Raw genomic sequence first — 21,598 nt, forward strand, 5'->3', positions numbered from 1 at the left:
GCACCATTCGAGTGGGATCATTACCAGCGTTGCCTTACTGGCACTTGTGCCAGTGGCATGTGAAAGACATCATTTGAGCGAGGTCGTTACCAGTGCTGCTGGATTGGCTCCTGTGCAGGTGGCACGTAAAAAACACCTTTTGAGCGTGGCTGTTGCCAGTATTGCCTGACTGACCCTCGTGCTGGTGACATGTAAAAGCACCCACTACACTCTCGGAGTGGTTGGTGTTAGGAAGGACATCCAGCTGTAGAAACTCTGCCTGATCAGATTGGAGCCTGGTGCAGCCATCTGGTTCGCCAGTCCTCAGTCAAACCGTCCAACCCATGCCAGCATGGAAAGCAGATGTTAAACGATGATGATGATGATGACTTCATTTCCTTTGCACTCATATTTGTGGGTTCACCTTCTAAGTACATTTATTTTTGCATTAAGCAGATGAGAAACAACTAATTGAAGTGAAGATTTTTCATATATGCAAACCAATGAACCTTTCATCAATTTGACAGTTCAGTCATTATGACGTGGAAGTCTATGATCCGTAGTATCTACTTTGATCTAACTAGACTTAGCCATTGTCAATACAGTACATGGAAAGTATTGCATAACAATGCTCAATGAATAGAAAGTACTGATGTTTTGGTTCGTTGTGTGGTAGCTATCAACAAGGCCAACCAACATTTAGTTATACATTCCAGGCAAAACTAGATGCACATTTGAATATAATATTTTGAAAGGTGGCAATCTGGCAGAAATGTTAGCACTCCGGGCAAAATGCTTAGTGGTATTTTGTCTGTCTTTACATTCTGAGTTCAAATTCTGCCAAGGTTGGCTTTGCCTTTTATCTTTTCAAGGTCAATAAATTAAGTACTAGTACTGGGGTCGATTTAATTGACTGCCTCCTCCCCCAAAATTTCAGGGCTTGTGCCTAGAGGAGAAAAGAATATAATATTTTGAGGACATTTTATTTTTTTGTTTTATACAAGCTGGATTACCTAGCATTGCCTGGGTTACTGCTGTTCTTATTCAGATTAGTAAACAATAAATACAAAGATATATTTTTTCTCATAATTGTTTCAAAATATCTATATTTTATTAAAAAATATACAAGTTGTAATGATAATAGAACTTAGAACTGAAAATCTGTCAATCTTGAAGTACCTCAGGGTAAATAATTTTCATTATTGGTGTTGGTTTTTGTTGGTGTCCTAATGAATAAATTGTTACTGCTTCTAACTCATGCATGAGCAACTAACATAGAGTTGGCCATGGGAGATGCATGTAGTAGAGAGATGAAGTCCAACTACATGGAAGGACTGATCCTGAGATTTGTTAATTGAAATACCAAAACTTTGACTGGAAACTGAAGCCTCTTAAATTCAAATGCAACATCTGTAGGTATGAAAGGAAATTTTGGAATAAAGCCATTTTCTCCTTTGTGACATGGGGCTTCACGGAAGTAACAATTAAGCGAGTTCCATTACACTGGTGAAGTGGATTAAGATTCCTAAGCAGCATAATAGGAGCATCCAGCTTTAGTGTCAAGTTATGCGGTGGCATTCCAGTGGGTTTAAGTGTGTTCAGAAATTCAACAGAGTATTGAACAGCCTGATCTTGATCAACTGTTGCGTGAATTGATGGAAAAGTAATTTCTCATGTATCTGTTAACTTTTGAAGAAGTTCATGATTGAGTTTATCAACCATTTCATTAGTTAGAGCCAGTATAGCTCTTTCACATAGCCAGTTTACATCAGTGTAATAGGCAATCACATATACACTGACACACACATACACTCTTACACTGACACACACACTCTCACATACACTTACATATACTAAGACACACAGACATACATTTTATGTAACGAATGCGCAAACAGACACACTCATATATACAAAATGTATTGTCAATGTCGTGGTATAAAATGTCCTTTACTATCTTGTACGTATCAAACACACAAACACACACACACTTACAGACACCTGCACACTCGTATACAAAATATATGGTGGTGGTGGTGGTGGCATAAAATGTACTTTACTATGTCATACGTAATGAACACGCAAACATGTACACTCTCACTGACACATATACACTCATATACAAAATGTGATGTTGTGGTGGTGGTATAAAATGTCCTTTACTATAGTTGACTATAGAAAGATTATTTTAGATAAAATGTTATATTGTTTTAAATCCAAATGAAAATAGAAGTTACATGTTGACATTCACGAGGTCTAATACTATTATCTTGTAAAATTTGATTTGATTTGATGGAGCTGTTTGAGAATGCATAGGGAACAGACAAAGAATTTTATATATATAGAGATTGTGATTTATAAAACACACACTCATCTGATGTAAAAACATATAATAAAGAGTGTTATTTTTGATATTTCAGTATGTTCTTAAAAAGATCAACTTGAAAAGTACATCCGATAAAGAACGTAGAGCAGCTGAGCAAGAAGCAAGATTGTTATCCAACTTAAAACATCCAAATATTGTGACTTACAAAGATTCCTTTCAGACTGGTGAACGATATTTGTACATTGCCATGCAATATTGTGAAGGTGGTGATCTCTACACTTGGCTTAAGGAACGCAAAGGGAAGGTCTTAGAAGAGAAGCAGGTTGTGGAGTGGTTCATACAAATAGCTATGGCTCTACAGGTAAAAAAAAAATTTATATCCAAACACATTTTGTTTTTGCAGTTTTTATGTAATACATGTAATTCTTCAGACATTTGGTATTTCAGAAGCACAGAGCCTAACAAGTGTCAGTATTATTTCACAGTCAGATAGCATGAAGAGTATTTAGTTCTGAAAGCTAATTGCTTCAACGATATGCAATTGCTGAAATGGAAAAAAAAGACAAGACAATTATACAAGAATCAGCAAATCTAAAATATTAAGAAAAGAAAATAGTTTTTCAATTTTTAACTTTGAGTAAAGCTATATTATTTGCATTCAGGAAATATGAGTTCAATCAAAACTTCTTAAATCATTTAGGTACCTTGAAACATTTTTATTGGAGATAATATTTAAATATAAATGAGTTATATTATGTTGAGATTTCAGCACAATGTCATTACTTATGCATAAAAATAAATTGCTACTCATTATGGTTGGTGAAAGGTAAAGATGGCTGAGTTGATAGTTGATGGTTTGAATTCTGTTTGTGATGTAGCACTGTGCATTTAATATGCCATTTCTTATTGGTTTAGTCCACGTACATATGAATAATTACTATAGATGTAGGTGTGTTGTAAGAAGTTTACTCCCCAACCACATAGGTTTGGGTTCAGTCCCACTGCGTGACATTTTGGACAAGTGTTTTCCACTATAACCATGTGCCAACTGAAGCCTTGTGAGTGGATTTCGTAGAAGGAAACTGAAAGAAGCCCATTGTATATACTCTTTTACTCTTTTATTTGTTTCAGTCATTTGACTGTGGCCATGCTGGAGCACCACCTTTAGTTGAGCAAATCGACCCCAAGACTTATTCTTTGTAAGCCTAGTACTTATTTTATCAGTCTCTTTTGCCGAACTGCTAAGTTACAGGGATGTAAACACACCAGCATCAGTTGTCAAGCGATGATGGGGGAACAAACACAGACACACAAACATATACACACACATACATATATATACATATATTTACGATGGGCTTCTTTCAGTTTCTGTCTACCAAATCCACTCACAAGGCTTTGGTCAGCGCCCGAGGCTATAGCAGAAGACACTTGCCCAAGGTGTCACGCAGTGTGACTGAACCCAGAACCATGTGGTTGGTAAGCAAACTACTTACCACACAGCCACTCCTGCGCCTATACATATATATGTGTGTGTGTGTGTGTGTGTGTTTCTTTGTGTCTATGTTGGTTTCCCACCACCGCTTGACAGCTGGTGTTGGTGTTTGCTTTTTTACATCCCCATCAGCTAGTGATTTAGCAAAAAGAAACTGAGAGAATAAGTACTAGACTTTAAAAAAAGAAGTATTGGCATTGTTTCATTCAACTAGCAAATTCTTCAAGCAGTACCCCAGCATGGCTACAGTCTAATAACTGAAACACATAAAAGATCACTGTTGCAAGCAAAAATTGTACAATTAATGAATGTTTCATTGTATATGGGGTCTGAGAGGTGGGTGGGAGACCACTTCAGTGTATTCTTCTATAAAATCCCTGTAAATGCTTCACTTTTAGGGCTACCAGAAGTTATCTTTGGATTGATTGTTAATTGTTAGATATTCTATTTCTCTCAATCAAACAAATCAGTTCTCTTTTATGTGTATGTTGCAGCTATTGCCTTGATATACAGAACTCTAAGCCCACTCTATAGAATACCTTCACATTGTTTTAATTTATAATAAGAATTGAACAAGTTATAGCTGCTGAATCTGTTTTTAGTTTTTTTAACTATTGTATTATTTTTCTAAACTTAGCTTGAAATTCATGTTTTGAAATCGAGTGGTTAGTATTTGGTAAAGTATTGCTCTATTAGTTACTTGACAAGTAATAAACTTACAGATTAATATCTGTAAGTTTATTTTCCCTTCACTGTATAACATTAAACATACCTTAAGGATGAAAAGATAATAACTTTCCTGTTAACTAATGTCAAAACTATTGCTGGTACTATAGATTTGAACATGATTCAAGTGTCTGTTTTGTTCTCGGTTCAGTGATGCTTCAAGTTATTTAGATGATAGTACATCTAAGGAAATTAATGTGCAAAAGTCTAGCATTCTATCCAGATATATTTATCACATCTGTCAAATGCTCTGAAAACATGATAGAAATCTATGAATCCTTTAGAGTCCATGAAACAATCAATTAAAAAAGTTGATATATTCTAGAATTATTAAACTTCATGGTATACAACACCAGTGAAATTAATGATTATGGTTGAAAATGTCAGACAAGTTCAAGATTTTGTACATTTCATATTTATAAATAGTGAAAATCAAGATATGCTTGTTGGAAGTATTAAGCTTATGGTTCCCCTGTGTCCATTTTAATGTCCCTTTTTCCCATGTTAGCATGAGTTGAATAAATTATTATTGAGGCATCATTTTACTGCTGGATACTCTTCCTGTCACTGACAAATGACAATTACATCTTCTCAAAATCTGTAGTACAGCACTACAGTATGGTTTGTTAGCTGGGAATGTCAACATAATGTCACTTTTTTTGCTAAAATGGTTTCTTGTGAACTGCAGGATGTAAACATTCACAGATACACATATATACATACAGATGGACGCCGACAGCTCCATAAAGAAGTGTTGTTCACTCAAAGTGGATGGAACTCATAGTAGAGGGAGACCCAGGAAGATATGGGACAAAGTACTGAAGGACAACCTCAGAACGCTGAGCCTTTTGGATGGGATAACAAAGGACTGAGATACCAGACATCTTTCTGTACTAAAGAAGACCTGCCCTCCACAGCAGAAGTGTTAAGGCCCCTGATGAAGAGGACTGGCCTGCAAGAGTCCTGTTCTGGTGCCACATAAAAAGCACTTGTGCTGGTGCTAGTGTCATGTTAAAAGCACCCAGCACACACTGTAAAGTGGCTGGTTTTAGGAAGGGCACCAAACCTTAGAAACCAAGCCAAATGAGACTGCAGCTCTTTGGCTTGCCAGCTCTGGTCAAACCAGCCAACCCATGCCAGCAGGAAAACAGATGTTAAAGGATGATGATACATACATGTATATCATCATCATTATCATCACCATGTGTACTTTTCCATGCTTGCATGGATCAGATGAGACTACATATGGGCATAGTTTTTCTACATCCAAATGTTCTTGCCAACACCAACTTCACCTGTTTCCCAGCAAGGTAATAATCCCCCGGTCTATTGAACAGCAAAAGACCCAGACTAATGGAGAAATGCAAAAAACTGGAAGTAAATGATGCCTGCTACATGAAAGGTGAAACTTTCGTTTACAATCAGTGAACACAAATGAAGATTAGAGGAAATACAAACATACTCATGCACACATACACACTTGCATACATATATGTGTGTGTGTGTGCATGTGTATACACACACACACACACATATATATTATATCATCATTGGCGTTAGGAAGGGCATCCAGAAACTCTGCCAAATCAGATTGGAGCCTGGTGTAGCCATCCGGTTTTACCAGTCCTCAGTCGAATCGTCCAACCCATGCTAGCATGGAAAGCGGACGTTAAATGATGATGATGATGATTTAACCCTTTTGTTACTTAGCCGGCCGAAAAATTTTTTGGTTCATAAGACCAAGCCGGCCGAGAGTACCTTATTGTTATTTAAATGTAAATTCAAACCCAAATCTCATTAGTACATTCGTTAAAACACGTGATTTCACTTTGCAAACAGTTGAGTTATTGTATCCGACATTGTTTGGCGTGATATTTGAACTCAGTGAATTTTGGAAGATTTTTTTCTACATTTTTTGCGGCATTAATTTTTTTCAACTTTGAAGATGGAGAGGAGTTTCATGCTATCAAGCAGTGATTCCGAATTTGAAGGTTTTTCAACCGAAGATATGGAGATATCGAAGAAAAGAATGAATCAGCTACAAAAGCATGTGGTGAAAGATAATGAATCGGATATTTTTGTATCCGAAACTGAAAGCAGCAATTCTGAAAGCAGCGACAGCGACAGCGAGGATGATTTTACACCAGAATGGAGTAAAGATTTTAAAAATATTTTTATTAACAATTTTTCTGAGGAGACAGGGTCTACCCATAGTCTTTCTCAGGAAGCAAAACCTTTAGACTTCTTTTTCTTATTTTTACCAGCATGCTTGTTTGATATGATTACTGCGGAAACAAACCGTTATGTAGAATGTAAACAAGCCGGAAAAAAAGATAGCTTGTGGTTTCCTGCAACCGTAGATGAAATACGGGCATTTTTTGCCATAAATATTATTATGGGTATTAGACAATTACCCAGAATAACAAATTACTGGAGCAATCAGGAACCTTTTGGTGATGAATATGTTTCCAGTATTATGACCCGAATACGATTCATGAAGCTGAACCAATATTTACATGTGAGAGACACTAGCAGTACCCCAGTATGTGGAGAACCAAGCTTTGATACCTTATTTAAAATAAGACCCCTCATCGACTGCATTCAAAATGCATATAAAACATTTTACAGGCCTGAGAGATACTTATCCGTCGATGAGGGCATGGTGGGGTATATAAGAAGAGTACGTTTCCGACAGTATATGCCAGGAAAGCCCACAAAATAGGGGATCAAAGTTTGGAAAATTTGTGAAGCAAATACTGGGTACTGCTGTGGATTTAGCTTTTATACAGGAAAAAGAGACAATAATGTTAGTCAGCATGGCCTAGGGTACGATGTGGTCTGGAATTTATCACGTCCATACCATAACCAGGGCCGTATATTATTTTTTGACCGATTTTTTAGTTCGGTCAAACTTGCGGTGGATTTAGAAGCTGTGGAAACGTATACATGTGCTACAATAATGGCTAAGTAGAAAAGGCTGCCATTGGATAAAAAGAAAAGCAAAATTAAAAAAAAAAGGTGAAATAATCCAACGGCAGAAAGGAAATCTGCTAGCAACCACATACAGAGATAAGAGGCAGATAAATTTTCTATCTACCAGTGCACAACCATGTGTAGATGAAAATGGCACTCCGTTTGTGAACCTTGATTATAACAGGTACATGGGTGGTGTCGATCGGCTGAACCAGATAATGAGTTGGTAGACCGGGTAGTAAATGGTGGTGATACCTGGTTTGGTATATAGTAAACATGAGCATTGTAAATGCATTCATATTATATACCAAATCAGGAGGGGTTCGCAAGCGGTGTGACCATCTGCAGTTCTGAGCAGATGTTGCAACGCAGTTGAGGGCAGGTTATTCCTCCAAAAAAATAACTGCAGGAAGGAAAAGCAAAGCCTACCAGAGAGATATCCCTCTGAGTTCAGCTGATCTACATAAATTAGAAAAAATCGGGGGTCGCAAAAGGCAGTGCCATGAATGTCTACATCAACAAAGAAAAACTCCCAGTGGACGGCCAGTTGAAACGTCTTTCCAATGTGCATTCTGCAAGGTTGCAGTATGTAGAGTGGGATGTTTTATAACTTTCCATGATAGAAATATTGTGTAAATATTTTTTGTATATATATACAATAAGATTGTATAAATAGTTTTCAAATTTACTTAGTTTTACTTTTTATTTTAATTTACCTGTAAGGTGAGTGACAAGTTTTGATTTAATTTCTATTGTACATCTTTATTATATATGTTCCTGTGTATTTATGTATGTGTGTGAGTATATTTCATTTAGTTGTATTCAATTTTCTAGTTTTCTTCAAAAACAAATTCCAGTATTTCAGTTTATTTTACCTTTATGGTACACCTGTTCTTCTGTGCATTAAATTCAATTGATAATCTAGTGATGTGCACAAGTCTTCTATATCAAAATTTTGTTGCATACCCAATTAAATATTAGCTGATGACACATTTTCTATGGTAATATTTAAACAAAATTTTAATATTTTTACATTTTGCTCAGTTTACCTGGATTTACCTGTAATTAGAGTCACTTTGAGACAAAAATTATGCAATAGAATTGATTAAGAACCCTTTCTTCAATTATGTTCCAAATATCACATTAATATATTGATAAATAAAAAAGTTACAGGTGTTTAATGAGACTAGTCAAAAATTCATGATTATTTTAGAATTTAATTGAAACTCATGAGGGGTGTATTTTGGTCAGAAATATAGTAACGAAAGGGTTAATGCCCCTTTTCTCATACTGGCATCAGTTGGATAGTCTGACATGAACAAACAAGCCCAAGAGCTGCACCATATTCTAGTGTCTACTTTGGAATTGTTTCTACAACTGGATACCCTTCCTAAAACAAACCACTGTACAAAGTGTACTGAGTGCATTTTACATGGCTATCAGCACTAGTGAGATAACCAAGTATCTGCAAGATAAGACCCCTCTACTCAGTGGGATATAGAATTGAGGGCTAAACTAGCACAGAGGGATAGGAGTAGGTGTTTTGCTGAAGAGGTAAATACATGGCTTGCCCATCTGGAAAAGATAGAGAGAGAGAGAAAGAGAGATGTGAGGTCAGGGTACAAGGTGAATATGGCAGACAGGATAGAAAAGAAGAAAAAATGGATGTATAGGTAAGTGTGCTGAGTGAGAATAGTGTGACAGATAATTAGAGATAGGGAATGAGTTGGATGTGGAGAATATCAGTTCTGTAGAGGGTAAATGAATGAAGGAAATAGGTTATACAGAAGATTCATAGAAGAATGGGTGTCAGAAGATGAGTTGTAGGGAGAGGCTTAACAGAACCTCATTTTTCACTCAGCACATTTGTACCTTGTTGTACATGTGCAATGATGTTCTCTAATTTCCCACTCTGGTATAGTACTCCATTTTTTTTTATAAATCCTCGATTAAAATTTCATATTCCACAACCCCAAACTTGGGATTCATAATTACCACTTCTAATAGGTGCAAGCTCAGTAATTGATGGTGGAGTTTCATAACCAGTATTTGTTTTTAAAAGGGAAGAGTATTTTTCAAGATAATGTTGATGTCAAATAGGTGCAAGCCACCTAATTGCAAACCCTGAGAATCACTGATCAGGTTTCCACTTTAACCAAGTTAATACCATACTGTAATCCTGGAAAATCCCACCCTCTACCATAACAATCACTTGGACACCATAGAATTAGCATTAACACAAGGAACTATGGTGAAACAAATATGAAACATCATCACCTTGACTCCTATACTCCTAGAGACAATTTAAACACTTGATCAGTCAATCAATGCTTATAGTTCCTCTCTCCCACTAGACTTGTTGTTTACTCAACCCTCATTGCTTATATGTTTATATGATAAATATGCCATTTAGTGTGTATCTATGTATAAATATTGTGTTAATAATAATAATATTGCATTAATAATAATTGTATTAAAAATAACGATAATAAATATTATTGTATTGTAGTAATAATAATAATTAAATATTAAAATTTATCGTAAGTCTTGTATGCAGATAATAATTAGAATACTAAGCAACATGGGGGAACTATTGTAATTCTTTGCGTAGTTTCTCTGTCACAGCAGCCATTAACATATTTAAGGAATAGTTTTGGTAAACATCATTCAGTTTTGGCTGTCACCTTGTTCGCGAAACTTCAGCTAAATTTTTATCTATTTCATTTTATTCAAATGTGACTCTCTCAATCAATGCTTACAATTCCTCTCTCAACAGCTCCCCCACCCTAGAAATGTTGTTCACTCAATCCTCATTGCTTATATGTTTATATGATAAATATGCCATTTAGTGTGTATCTATGTATAAATATTGTATTATTTGTAATAATAATAATAAAATATTAAAATTGTGTGGTTCGCAGATAATTAGAATTGTAAACAACATGGGGGAGCTATTGTAATTTTCTGTGTAGTTTCTGTCATAGTCGCCCTCCCACCCTACCCTTTCAATCTAAACATGCATGACTTGCTTCCCTAGCTACTCATACTCCTGTTCTGAGAGTAGAGATCCCCCCTCTTTGTACCCATATACCTGTGTGTTTGCACCTGTTAAAGTACTGTATACATGTAGGTATGTGCTTATGTGGACTCTATATTTGTATATGTGTATGCAAATGTATGTGCTTGTGGGTATGTATTTATATATCTAAGTGTATGTCTGTGTAGGCTGCATGTGCATATGTATGTGTATGTGTATGTATATATATGTGTGTGTGTGTATGTGGTTATATGTGATCTTAGTGTTTGCATATGTGGACTGCATGTGTATATATGTGATCTTAGTGTTTGCATATGTGGACTGCATGTATATATATGGATATAGGTGTTTGTGTAAGTAGGTAAATGCATAAATGTAGATATGTGTGTTTATATATTTATATGTATGTATGTATGTATGTATGTGTATATAAACATGTAAGACTGATATTGTGCTGTGTAGTGTTTGTGTCTCCCTACCTCTCTTCCTTGTCAGTCTATGTGACCCACTTTTATGCCCTCTTTCCCTCTCTCCTTTTTGTCCCTTATTAGGGACGCTGTATGGGATTGAGGAAATTGTAATTCAATTGAATTGAATAGGCTATGTATAAAAACACTATGCCATCTGGCAAGCATTTGCACAGATCTTCTTTTCAGGTACTAACAAAAGACTCACAGCAACTGCCTAGGCCACTACCATCAACATTGGCACAATGAAAGGTAGGTCTGGTGAGATTATTGAAATGGTGGAGCATCGCCATGTCAAATTCTTCTGGATAGGTAGGAGTGAGGGAGTGGGTAATGTGGGCATTTCTTAGCAGAAAAATTGGTGGATGGGGTAATTGAGGTAGTCAGAGTATGTGATAGGGTTATTAAGCTAAGATTTATCATAGATAAATTAACAGTTACATTTATCTCTGCTTATGCTCCACAAGCTGAGCTGGCTGATGACCAGAAGGACCAATTCTACGAGGTCGGTCTGCAGACTACCTCAACGACAAATGACAGAAACTGGGTTATTGTGGCTAGTGACTTTAATAGACATGTTGGGCAGCATTCCCATGAATTCTATGAGGTGCATGGTGGTTATGGTTTTGGCCCCAGGAATGAGGAAGGAACAAGGCTACTGGAATTATGAGATGCAAATGATCTCATGATCTACAACACTAACTTCAGTAAACCAGCCAGCCAGCCAGCCACCCAGTCACTTATCAGTCCAGGAGGCAACTAGATAGGCAGATGCTCACAAATGCAAAGTCTTTCCCAGGTGAAGAGTGTACACCCCAACATAAGCTATTAGTGACTTCAAAATTAGGGTTAGAAAGACTCGGAGAAATAAACTACACTGGACAAGGTTTATGGAAGCACAAAGACTCAGTTAAGAAATTCAGAGACCCAGACGGAAATTCAGAGACATTCTACAAGAAGCCTCTAATGACAGAGAGCTGGAGGTAGAGACATGTAGCTTAGAAGGCAATTGGAAGTTCCTGCAGGACAATCTACTGAGGACTGCAGACCAAATCTGTGGCTGGTGCGAAGTCTCAGCTAGGCCACAGGTGACATGATGGTGGACAGTACTATAGAAGGCCTGGAAAGATTGGAAAAACAGTAGAAACAAAATTATATCAGAAGGGAAGCTAAGCAACAGGTTTACATAGCAAAAGGAATAGCTGAAGGCCAGAGGTTTGCTAATGTTCTACAGCACAAGGATTAGCAGCATGAGGTATTCAGGACTGCAAAGCAGTGTATCAGAGAGAATAGAGATGTGAGTGAGAAATGTGTGCAAATGGATAATGGTATGATTGCACTTAGTGACTCAGAGAAGATGTGTGAAAGTGCCACTAAATGGGGAAAATGAATGGGAGGAGGCAGTCTTTCAAATATTGAACTAATTAAAGGACCAGCCATCAGGTTTGATAACAGTATAATAGATAAGGCAATTAAGGATATGAAGACAGAAAAATCCCCCTGGACCATCAGCTATCACTGCCGAGATGATTAAAATATGCCACGGTGTGGGATACAGCCTAGTCACTCACATCGTTAATCAGGTTAATCAGGAAGGCATTATCCCCAATGACTGGTGTAGCAGTATTGTTAGCTTTGATAGAAACAACTACAGAGGTATCAAACTGCTAGACCAGGTCATGAAAATTACAGAGAGAGTTATAACTCAATTGATTAGAAATAGAATTAAACTAGATAAGATGCAGTTTGGTTTTGTACCTTGGAGGAGTACCGCAGATGCCATCTCCCTATTGAGACCGCTACAGGAAAAGTATTTAGCCAAAAGTAAGCCATTATACTTGGCTTTTGTTGATCTGAAGAAAGTTTTTGACAGGGTCCTCTGCTCTGTTATATGGTGATCTCTAGGAAAGCTTGGTGTAGAGGAATGGCTTGTTACAGCTGTACAAGCCATGTACAGAGGTGCTGTCAGTAAGGTAGAGTCAGCCATGAATATAGTGATGAATTTAGCGTACAAGTAGGGGTTCACCAAGGCTCAGTTCTTTGTCCACTCTTATTCATCATAGTCTTCCAGGCCATAACAGAAGAATTCAAAACTGGATGCTTGTGGGAACTATGATATGCTGATGACTTCACTCTTATTACAGAATCTGTGGTAAAGTTGGAGAAAAAATTCTGAGTATGGAACTAAAACCTGGAATCAAAGGGCTTTGAAGTTAACCTAGCTAGGACCGAAGTTGTTATCAAGAAAGCAGACAAGACTCTCTTTCTGTCAGGGAAATGGCTCTGCTCAATATATAAGAAAGGGGTGGGAAGTAATTCCATTCGCTGCATCCAGTGTAAGGTATGGAGACAAGAGATGCAGTAGAATCATAAGTAAGACTAACAGATAAGGCTGCTTTCGTGTGTAGCAGATGTGCAGGAACAATAAGCACTAAGAGTACACAAGACTTAGACTCTCTCAAATGCTTAGGAGGCTCTCTTGAGGTAGTAGATATTCTGTTACTTAGGTGACCAAATTAATAATGGGGGTGGATGCTCTGAAAGTATTGTTTCTAAAATAAGAATAGGATGGTGGAAGTTCTGAGCACTACTACCTTTGTTGACAGAAGGACTCTCTCTCAGAGTGAAAGGTAGATTGTATGATGCTTGTGTATGAGTGGCTATACTCCATGGTTGTGAGAAGTGGGCTCTGAATGAAGAGGACATGCATAGACTAGGGAGGAATGAAGGCAGTATGCTCCACTGGATGTGTAGCATTAATGTGGATGAATGACTAAGTCCAAAGGTGTTGAGAGAAATGTTGGGTATAAGAAGAATCAAATGCAGTGTGCAAGAGAGGAGGTTATGCTGGTTTGGACATGTGTTGTGTATAAATGAAGACTGCTGTATAAAGAAGTGTCTGTTACTGAAGGTGGATGGTACTTGTGGGAGAGACCCAGGAAGATATGGGAGGAAATGGTGAGGACTGATCTCAGGATATTGGGGTTCATGGAGGAAATGACAATGGGCCAAGATGTCTGGTGATACAAAGTCTTAGACATGAACCACCCATGTCAGTGTACCTGAGCTCTAGAAGCTCCACCCACACAACAACAAAAAATTTCACAAACCAAACTACTTATACATCTCTCTCAAACTGTATCTCTTCTCTTCTCTTCCTCACATTTCCTCTTTGTACACTATGATTATCTCCCACCACTCAATCCTGTCCTCGGTACTTTGCTCACTGTATTGTTGCTTCCTCACCTCTATATACCCATGTCCTCACCGGTCACAACATTCCCCACTCCCAACTTGTGCCTCTTGGCATCACCTGGCCACATATATAACGACTGCCATACCTTTGAAATATGCCACCATTTACCTCTCTCTTCTTTTACCATCCCATCTATGCTCTGATCCCCATTTCTTGCAAGTATACCCTGGCACCTCGCCACAATCTGTCTCTTACACTTTTGCTGTATCTCTTCTACAGCAGTGCACCTGTTTCTGCCTTCATTCTTGATCACTCTCTCTCTCTTTCCTTCACTTGCCTTTCTCCTTGGCTAGGTAACCATCTATCTCCTTTATAGCAGTGCACCTGTTCCTCCCCTCTTTCTTGTTAGCTCTCTATTTCTCTCTCTCTCTCTCTGGCTGGGCAACCAGGTACCTCCTCTATGAGACACCTGCTTCTTTCTCTGACATATGATCATCTCGTCCAATGCCCCCTCCCCTCTCAAAGATTCCTTGTTTTGCGAAGTTACTTCATGGCCCTGCAGTGAGGAGGTACTTAAAAAGTATCCAGCCCACACTGTAAAATGGTTGGCATTTGGAAGGGTATCCAGCAGTAAAAACCATGCCAGAACAGACACAGAAGTCTGGTGCAGGCTTCTGTCTGGCCAGCTCCTGTCAAACCATCGAATCCATGCCAGAATGGAAGGCGGATATTAAATGATGATGATGATGATATATATATATATATATATATATATATATGTGGATCAAACAGTTTTGTTCAAATTCGTTGGTACTCTTGAGTTTCTAGCATGATGCTAGTGGTCAGCCATTTTGAATCTGAATGAAAGAAGTTGATTGTTGTTACATGTAACTCTCAATAGATTGGTTGAGTGCCCTTCTTTCATTTGTCCACTCATTCATATGTGTGAAATTTGATTGATATGCCAATTTCACATGAAATTTAGTGCTCATCAGTAATGCTTACTGCATTGAAGGTGGTGAAGTTAAATAGCCCATCATTATATATAGATTTTACCATAGGAATCAGTGGCTGATTCCACAAACTGGTAATGTGAAATTTATAAAATAATTAAGGTGGCCTCACATTTTAGTGATGATGAATTGATTGCTTATATATATATATATATATATATAAATATATATATATATATATATATATCTCGTGGGCATCGGTACCATTTTCCTCTTTCTCCGTTCTTCCATTCTCCGAACTGTCCATCTTTCCGACGAAGGGCTACGCCCGAAACGTCATACACTCTCTCTTTCCTTTCCCGAGCGTCCAATAACACTATCCGTATCACGTCCTCACTTTGTTGTTTTTTGTTATTGTTTTTTTGAACTTATATATATATACCAGCATGACCGCAACCATTTGGCTGAAACACATAAATAAATAAATAAATATATATATATATTATATATATATATAGTATATATATATATATATATATATATATATATAATATATATATATATATATATATATATACTCTTTTACTCTTTTACTTGTTTCAGTCATTTGACTGCGGCTATGCTGGAGCACCGCCTTTAGTCGAGCAAATCGACCCCAGGACTTATTCTTTGTAAGCCTAGTACTTATTCTATCGGTCTCCTTTTGCCGAACCGCTAAGTTACGGGGCAGTAAACACACCAGCATCGGTTGTCAAGCGATGTTGGGGGGGGGGGGCAAACACAAACGCACAAACACACATATATACATATACATATATACGACGGGCTTCTTTCATTTTCCGTCTACCAAATCCACTCACAAGGCTTTGGTCGGCCCGAAGCTATAGTAGAAGACACTTGCCCAAGGTGCCACGCAGTGAGACTGAACCCGGAACCGTAGCAGTCTCCTTTGCAAATCTATAGAAAGCCTTGGGGTTTGTTTTTATGCTTTCTACTGCTCTCTTCTCCTTCTCTGCTCTCTCCATTTCATGGGAGAGTTTAATTTTGTTTTCTATTTCTAACAGTGTTAGTTTTAATTTAGCCCTTTTCCTATCCTCCAGTTCTCTATTTAACTGGTTTGAGACCTTTGTTCTGTTTCTCATAAGGATTTTCCTGTCTCTAGGAATTCTATTGGCATGTTTGCTGGTCTTTCTATATGGCATGTATTTGGTGCATATGTCTTGTATGGTTGACATAAAATGACTTAGTTTGAGGTCATTGTCTTGTATAGAAAGGCTGTCATGCCAGTTTTGATTTCGAATCTCTGCGAATTGACTTCCAGTCCGCCCTGTGGAAATTCATGTTGGATATTGCTTGAGTCCTCCTGGTGGGGTGGGTGTCAGTGTGTTGTCTAGGACCATACATAGTTAATTCTATAATGTTATGATCTGAGAGAGATGTGAGCGTTATTTTCACATTATGGATTAGGCTCACATTGTTTGTGAAGCAGAGATCTAAAATATTGCTTCCCCTGGTTGGTTGGAGTATCACTTGTTCCATGAACAGCATGTTGGATAGTTCTAGCAATGATTTTGCCTGGCTTTGTTCATGCAGTGACATCCCAGAGAGGATGTGACCTTCAGGCCATTTAACATTTGGGAGGTTAAAGTCGCCTAGGAAAAGTATATTGATGTGTTGGTCCAGATTTGTCAGGACCTCTTCTATGCGTCTGAGGCTATCCTCAAATTTACCTTCCTGCTTTGCGGTATTTGGTGGACGGTATGTTGAGCATACAACTACATCAATTTGTTTTATGTGTACTATTAAAGTATCACATACAGAGTTTGAGTGTGATAGGAGTAGTAGGGGTGTGACATCTTCTCGGATGTACATTGCAACTCCCCCATGACTTCTGTCTGTTCGGAGTACGGCATACGCTGGTATATTTATCTCCGCATCTGCTATATTAGGTGTTAGATGCGTTTCGGTAAGCACCATGCATATTGCTTGATTGCATGTTACTAGGTCTTTCAAGTATAGGAACTTGTCTTTGCCGCCTGTTCGTAATAGGCCCCGGATATTCAGTAGGAATATGGGTGTGATATCTGTGCAGGGGTTCCTGGTGTTAGCGGTGGCCATCCCTGATCCATCATCTGTGGTGGTCTTGGACAATGGTTCGTGTGGCGTTGACTCTGTACCCTCTGCATCCACGTTAACTGTTGTACCATTTTCTGGGCCACGCTTAAAAAAGCTTGCTGCTCAGCTACTGCAGTTCGTACAGCCTCTGCATACAGCCTTTTTTTGGGAGCAGAAGGAATATACGGACTTCTCTCTTTGTGAGTCCTGTTGGTATTCGGTGGATTATGTGTACATAGATTTAAGCTTTCTGGTCTCCCTTTTCTGCGCTCCCGCTTATTTTGTTGTAAGTGGTTATCTACCTTGTTTAGCTGGTGGTGTTTGGGATGGGTAAATTTGCAGTTTCGTCCCTTTTCCCCGTGCCAGCAGGTACCATTTAAGTAGAATTTACAGATCTGTTTCTTTTTCTCTGTGTGACGTGTTTGGGCTTGAAGCCTGTTTGTGTTTACCGTCTTCTTGTCTGTTCTCCTGTCTTTGTCGTTTGTGGTGCAGCGTTGGCTGTATTCACCATGGTCATTGCATCCCTCATCAGTGGCTACAGCACTGGTGGCATCTGCCTTGTCTTGGTGATCCGTTTGGTCCTCCTGAGCCTGAGCACAGTGTGCAGGGTCTTCACTGTCCTTTTTTGTGTCCGTGTCTCTCATAATGCCTTCTAGGAGGTCAAGGTGCGGTTTCACGAGCTCGTAGGAGCGAATGAGCTCCAGTTTCTTTCGATCAATTTGAGCCATTGACCTGTGGAAATTGTACCTATCCAGGCTTTCGGCTATTAGATCATTTGCTGGTGATCCTTTGGCCAGGTTCTATGCGTGTACAAGAAGGAGAACCTCCTCCAGCTGCCAGTTTCGGCGCATCTTCATCTTCTTGTTGGCCTCAACTTGGCGCTGTACAAAGTTTCGTCCTCTGGTATCCATGGTGCACGATATTTGAGAGAGAGAGGTTATCTTAAAGTATATAGAAATAGTACTAGAAAGAAAGAAGAGTATAAAGAGGGGAGGGAGAATACGAAGTAGAGCGAGTAGAGAGTGCGTACAGAGTACGAGATAGATATATATATATATATATATATATATAGAGAGAGAGAGAGAGAGGATGTGATAGGAATAGAGATGTATGAGAGAGAGAGAGAGAAGATAACTCAAGAGAGAAACAAACAAAACGAGGCAAGACAAAATGAAAATAAAAGGAATAATGAAAATATATGTATATATATATATATATATATATATATATATATAATATATATATGTATGTATATATATATATATGTATGTATATATGAGGGAGAGAAGATAACTCAAGAGAGAGAAACAAACAAGACAAAATGAAAATGAGAAGAAAAACGAGAAATATATATATCACGGAAAACTGAGAGAGGGTGAGAAAGTGAGGGAGAGAAGCTGGGATAAGAATAGAATAGAGATTTTGATTAAGAGTGTTAAAACAAGGTGACTATAAGGGAAATTGAGTAAAAACTTTTAATACTTTAAATATACTAAGAAGAATGATTTTATCGTAAATAAATTTTATCGTAAATAAACAAAAACTATTCTGAGAGAAATTACAGTATGTTAACAAACAAGTGTGAAATAGATTATTTTGTCGTACATTTTTAGAAAGAATATAGAATATAGAATAAAACTTAGTATACTCTTTACTCTTTTACTTGTTTCAGTCTTTTGACTGTGGCCATGCTGGAGCACCGCCTTTAGTCGAGCAAATCGACCCCAGGACTTATTCTTTAGAAGCCTAGTACTTATTCTATCGGTCTCCTTTTGCCGAACCGCTAAGTTACGGGGACATAAACACACCAGCATTGGTTGTCAAGCGATGTTGGGGGGACAAACACAGACACACAAACACATACACACATACATATATATATATACATATATACGACGGGCTTCTTTCAGTTTCCGTCTACCAAATCCACTCACAAGGCTTTGGTCGGCCGAGGCTATAGTAGAAGACACTTGCCCAAGATGCCATGCAGTGGGACTGAACCCGGGACCATGTGGTTGGTAAGCAAGCTACTTACCACACAGCCACTCCTACGCCTATGTAAATAAACTAAGAAGAACGATTTTATCGTAAGTAAATTTTATCGTAAATAAACAAAAACAAAAACTATACTGTGAGAGAAATTACAGTATGTTAACAAACAAGTGTGAAATAAATTATTTTGTCGTAAATTTTTAGAAAGAATATAGAATATAGAATAAAACTTAGAAATAAAGAATAAAACTTAGCTCAGATTTCTATCTTTACATTCTCTCACCACGTGCGTGGTTCCTTCGAAGATGGTTGTTCGCTTTGGTTCACGCACATTAATGTGCGTTGTATATATACTATTTACTTTCTTTTTCAACGGATATAATGCAGGACCGTCGTTAAACAACAGGTACCGAGTTTGTGTCGGTTTCAGCAAATATTTATCTTCAATATGGAAAGATACTTGTAGGTTGCTTCGAGAGACAGGGAAAAAACACATCTTAACACTACGAAACCGGAAGTACATACCTAATATATATATATATATAATATATATATATATATATATATATATATATATATATATATATATATATATATAATATATATATATATATATATATAATATATATATATATATATATATAATATATATATATATATATATATATATATATAATATATATATATATATATATATAATATATATATATATATATATATATATATATATATATATATATATATATATATATATATATATATATATCATCATCATCATCATCATCGTTTAACGTCCGCTTTCCATGCTAGCATGGGTTGGACGATTTGACTGAGGACTGGTGAAACCGGATGGCAACACCAGGCTCCAATCTAATTTGGCAGAGTTTCTACAGCTGGATGCCCTTCCTAACGCCAACCACACATATATATATATATATATATACATTATAGGATTTTCGAGCGAGATCGTTGCCAGTGTCCCTAGACTGGCTCTTGTGCAGGTGGCACGTAAAATACACCATCTCGAGCCTGGCCGTTGCCAGTACCACCTGACTGGCCTTCATGCCAATGGCATGTAAAAGCACCCACGACACTCTGTGAGTGGTTGGCGTTTGGTTGGCGTTTAGGAAGGGCATCCAGCTGTAGATACTCTGTCAAATGCTGTGCGTGAGAAAACCCAGCAAGCCAAGTGAGATCTAAATCTAAGGCCTCAGCCAGTCCACTTAGGCGTACCTTCCTTCATTGGACACTAAACTCCACTTGCGAAGACCTGTTGAGGCAAGTAAAATCGAAATTGAGTTACATTGGACACGAAACTCAGCTTGCGAAGACTTATTGGAGTAATCGAAAGCGAATTTGTGATGGCACCTGTGCCCAGTATCGCCTTTCTGGCACTTGTGCCCGCGGCATGTCTAAGGACTTTCGAGCGAGATCGTTGCCAGTGCCCCTGGACTGGCTCTTGTGCGGGTGGCACATAAAATACACCATTTTGAGCGTGGCCGTTGCCAGTACCGCCTGACTGGCCTTCGTAGGATTTTCGAGTGAGATCGTTGCCAGTTCCCCTGGATTGGCTCTTGTGCGGTTGGCATATAAAATACACCATCTTGAGCGTGGCCATTGCCAGTACCGCCTGACTGGCCTCCGTGCGGGTGACACGTAAAAGCACCCATTACACTCTCTGAGTGGTTGGTGTTAGGAAGGGCATCCAGCCGTAGAAACTCTCCCAAATCAGATTGGAGCCTGGTGTAGTCATCTGGTTTCACCAGTCCTCAGTCAAATCGTCCAACCCATGCTAGCATGGAAAGCGGACGTTAAACGACGACGATGATGATGATGATGATGATATATAATATATATATATATATATATATATATATATATTATAATATAGGATAAAATCTTTATAAGAATTTATCAAGTAGTCAGCGTGAAAAAAACCTCATAATGAAAAAAAAATTCATCATTTTTTTCCATAAATATATATAATTTATATAAAGGGCATTAACTATGTAGTAATGCCTCACGCTTAGAGGGACTAAATAAGTCAAAAACTACCAAAAAATAAGCAACATATTTACCGAAAGCGAGGAAATGCAGCTTTCAAAATTAATCTCTTAAAAACATTTAACTTAACAGTAAACCACTGGTTTCTCAATCAATACAGAAAAACTGTGAAGTAACCTGCATCTTTTGTTCATCAGTACACGTATGGTCGAGACACATAAAAATAAACAAGAATCAACATACCACGATCTACCCAACACTATATAATTTATATATATATATATATGTTATATATATATATATATATATATATATATATATATATATATATATAT

General features: G+C 37.7%; 1 protein-coding gene across 16 annotated transcripts in view; it reads left to right on the forward strand.

Annotated features, from left to right (window-relative positions):
* The window catches only part of LOC106872580 (uncharacterized), a 248,572-nt gene that overhangs the window by 13,026 nt on the left and 213,948 nt on the right, over window positions 1–21,598 (forward strand). For all 16 annotated transcript variants that reach the window (XR_016241608.1, XR_016241606.1, XR_016241609.1 and 13 more), the window contains one exon: window positions 2,400–2,666. Coding sequence is in view for 12 of the 16 variants with exons in the window: in XM_052967277.2 (XP_052823237.1) it covers window positions 2,400–2,666 (267 nt within the window). In the remaining 4 variants the exon portion in view is untranslated. The remainder of the gene's footprint in view (window positions 1–2,399; window positions 2,667–21,598) is intronic.

The sequence above is a fragment of the Octopus bimaculoides genome, chromosome 4 (assembly GCF_046866305.1).
Source record: "Octopus bimaculoides isolate indiv1 chromosome 4, ASM4686630v1, whole genome shotgun sequence".
NCBI lineage: Eukaryota > Metazoa > Mollusca > Cephalopoda > Octopoda > Octopodidae > Octopus > Octopus bimaculoides.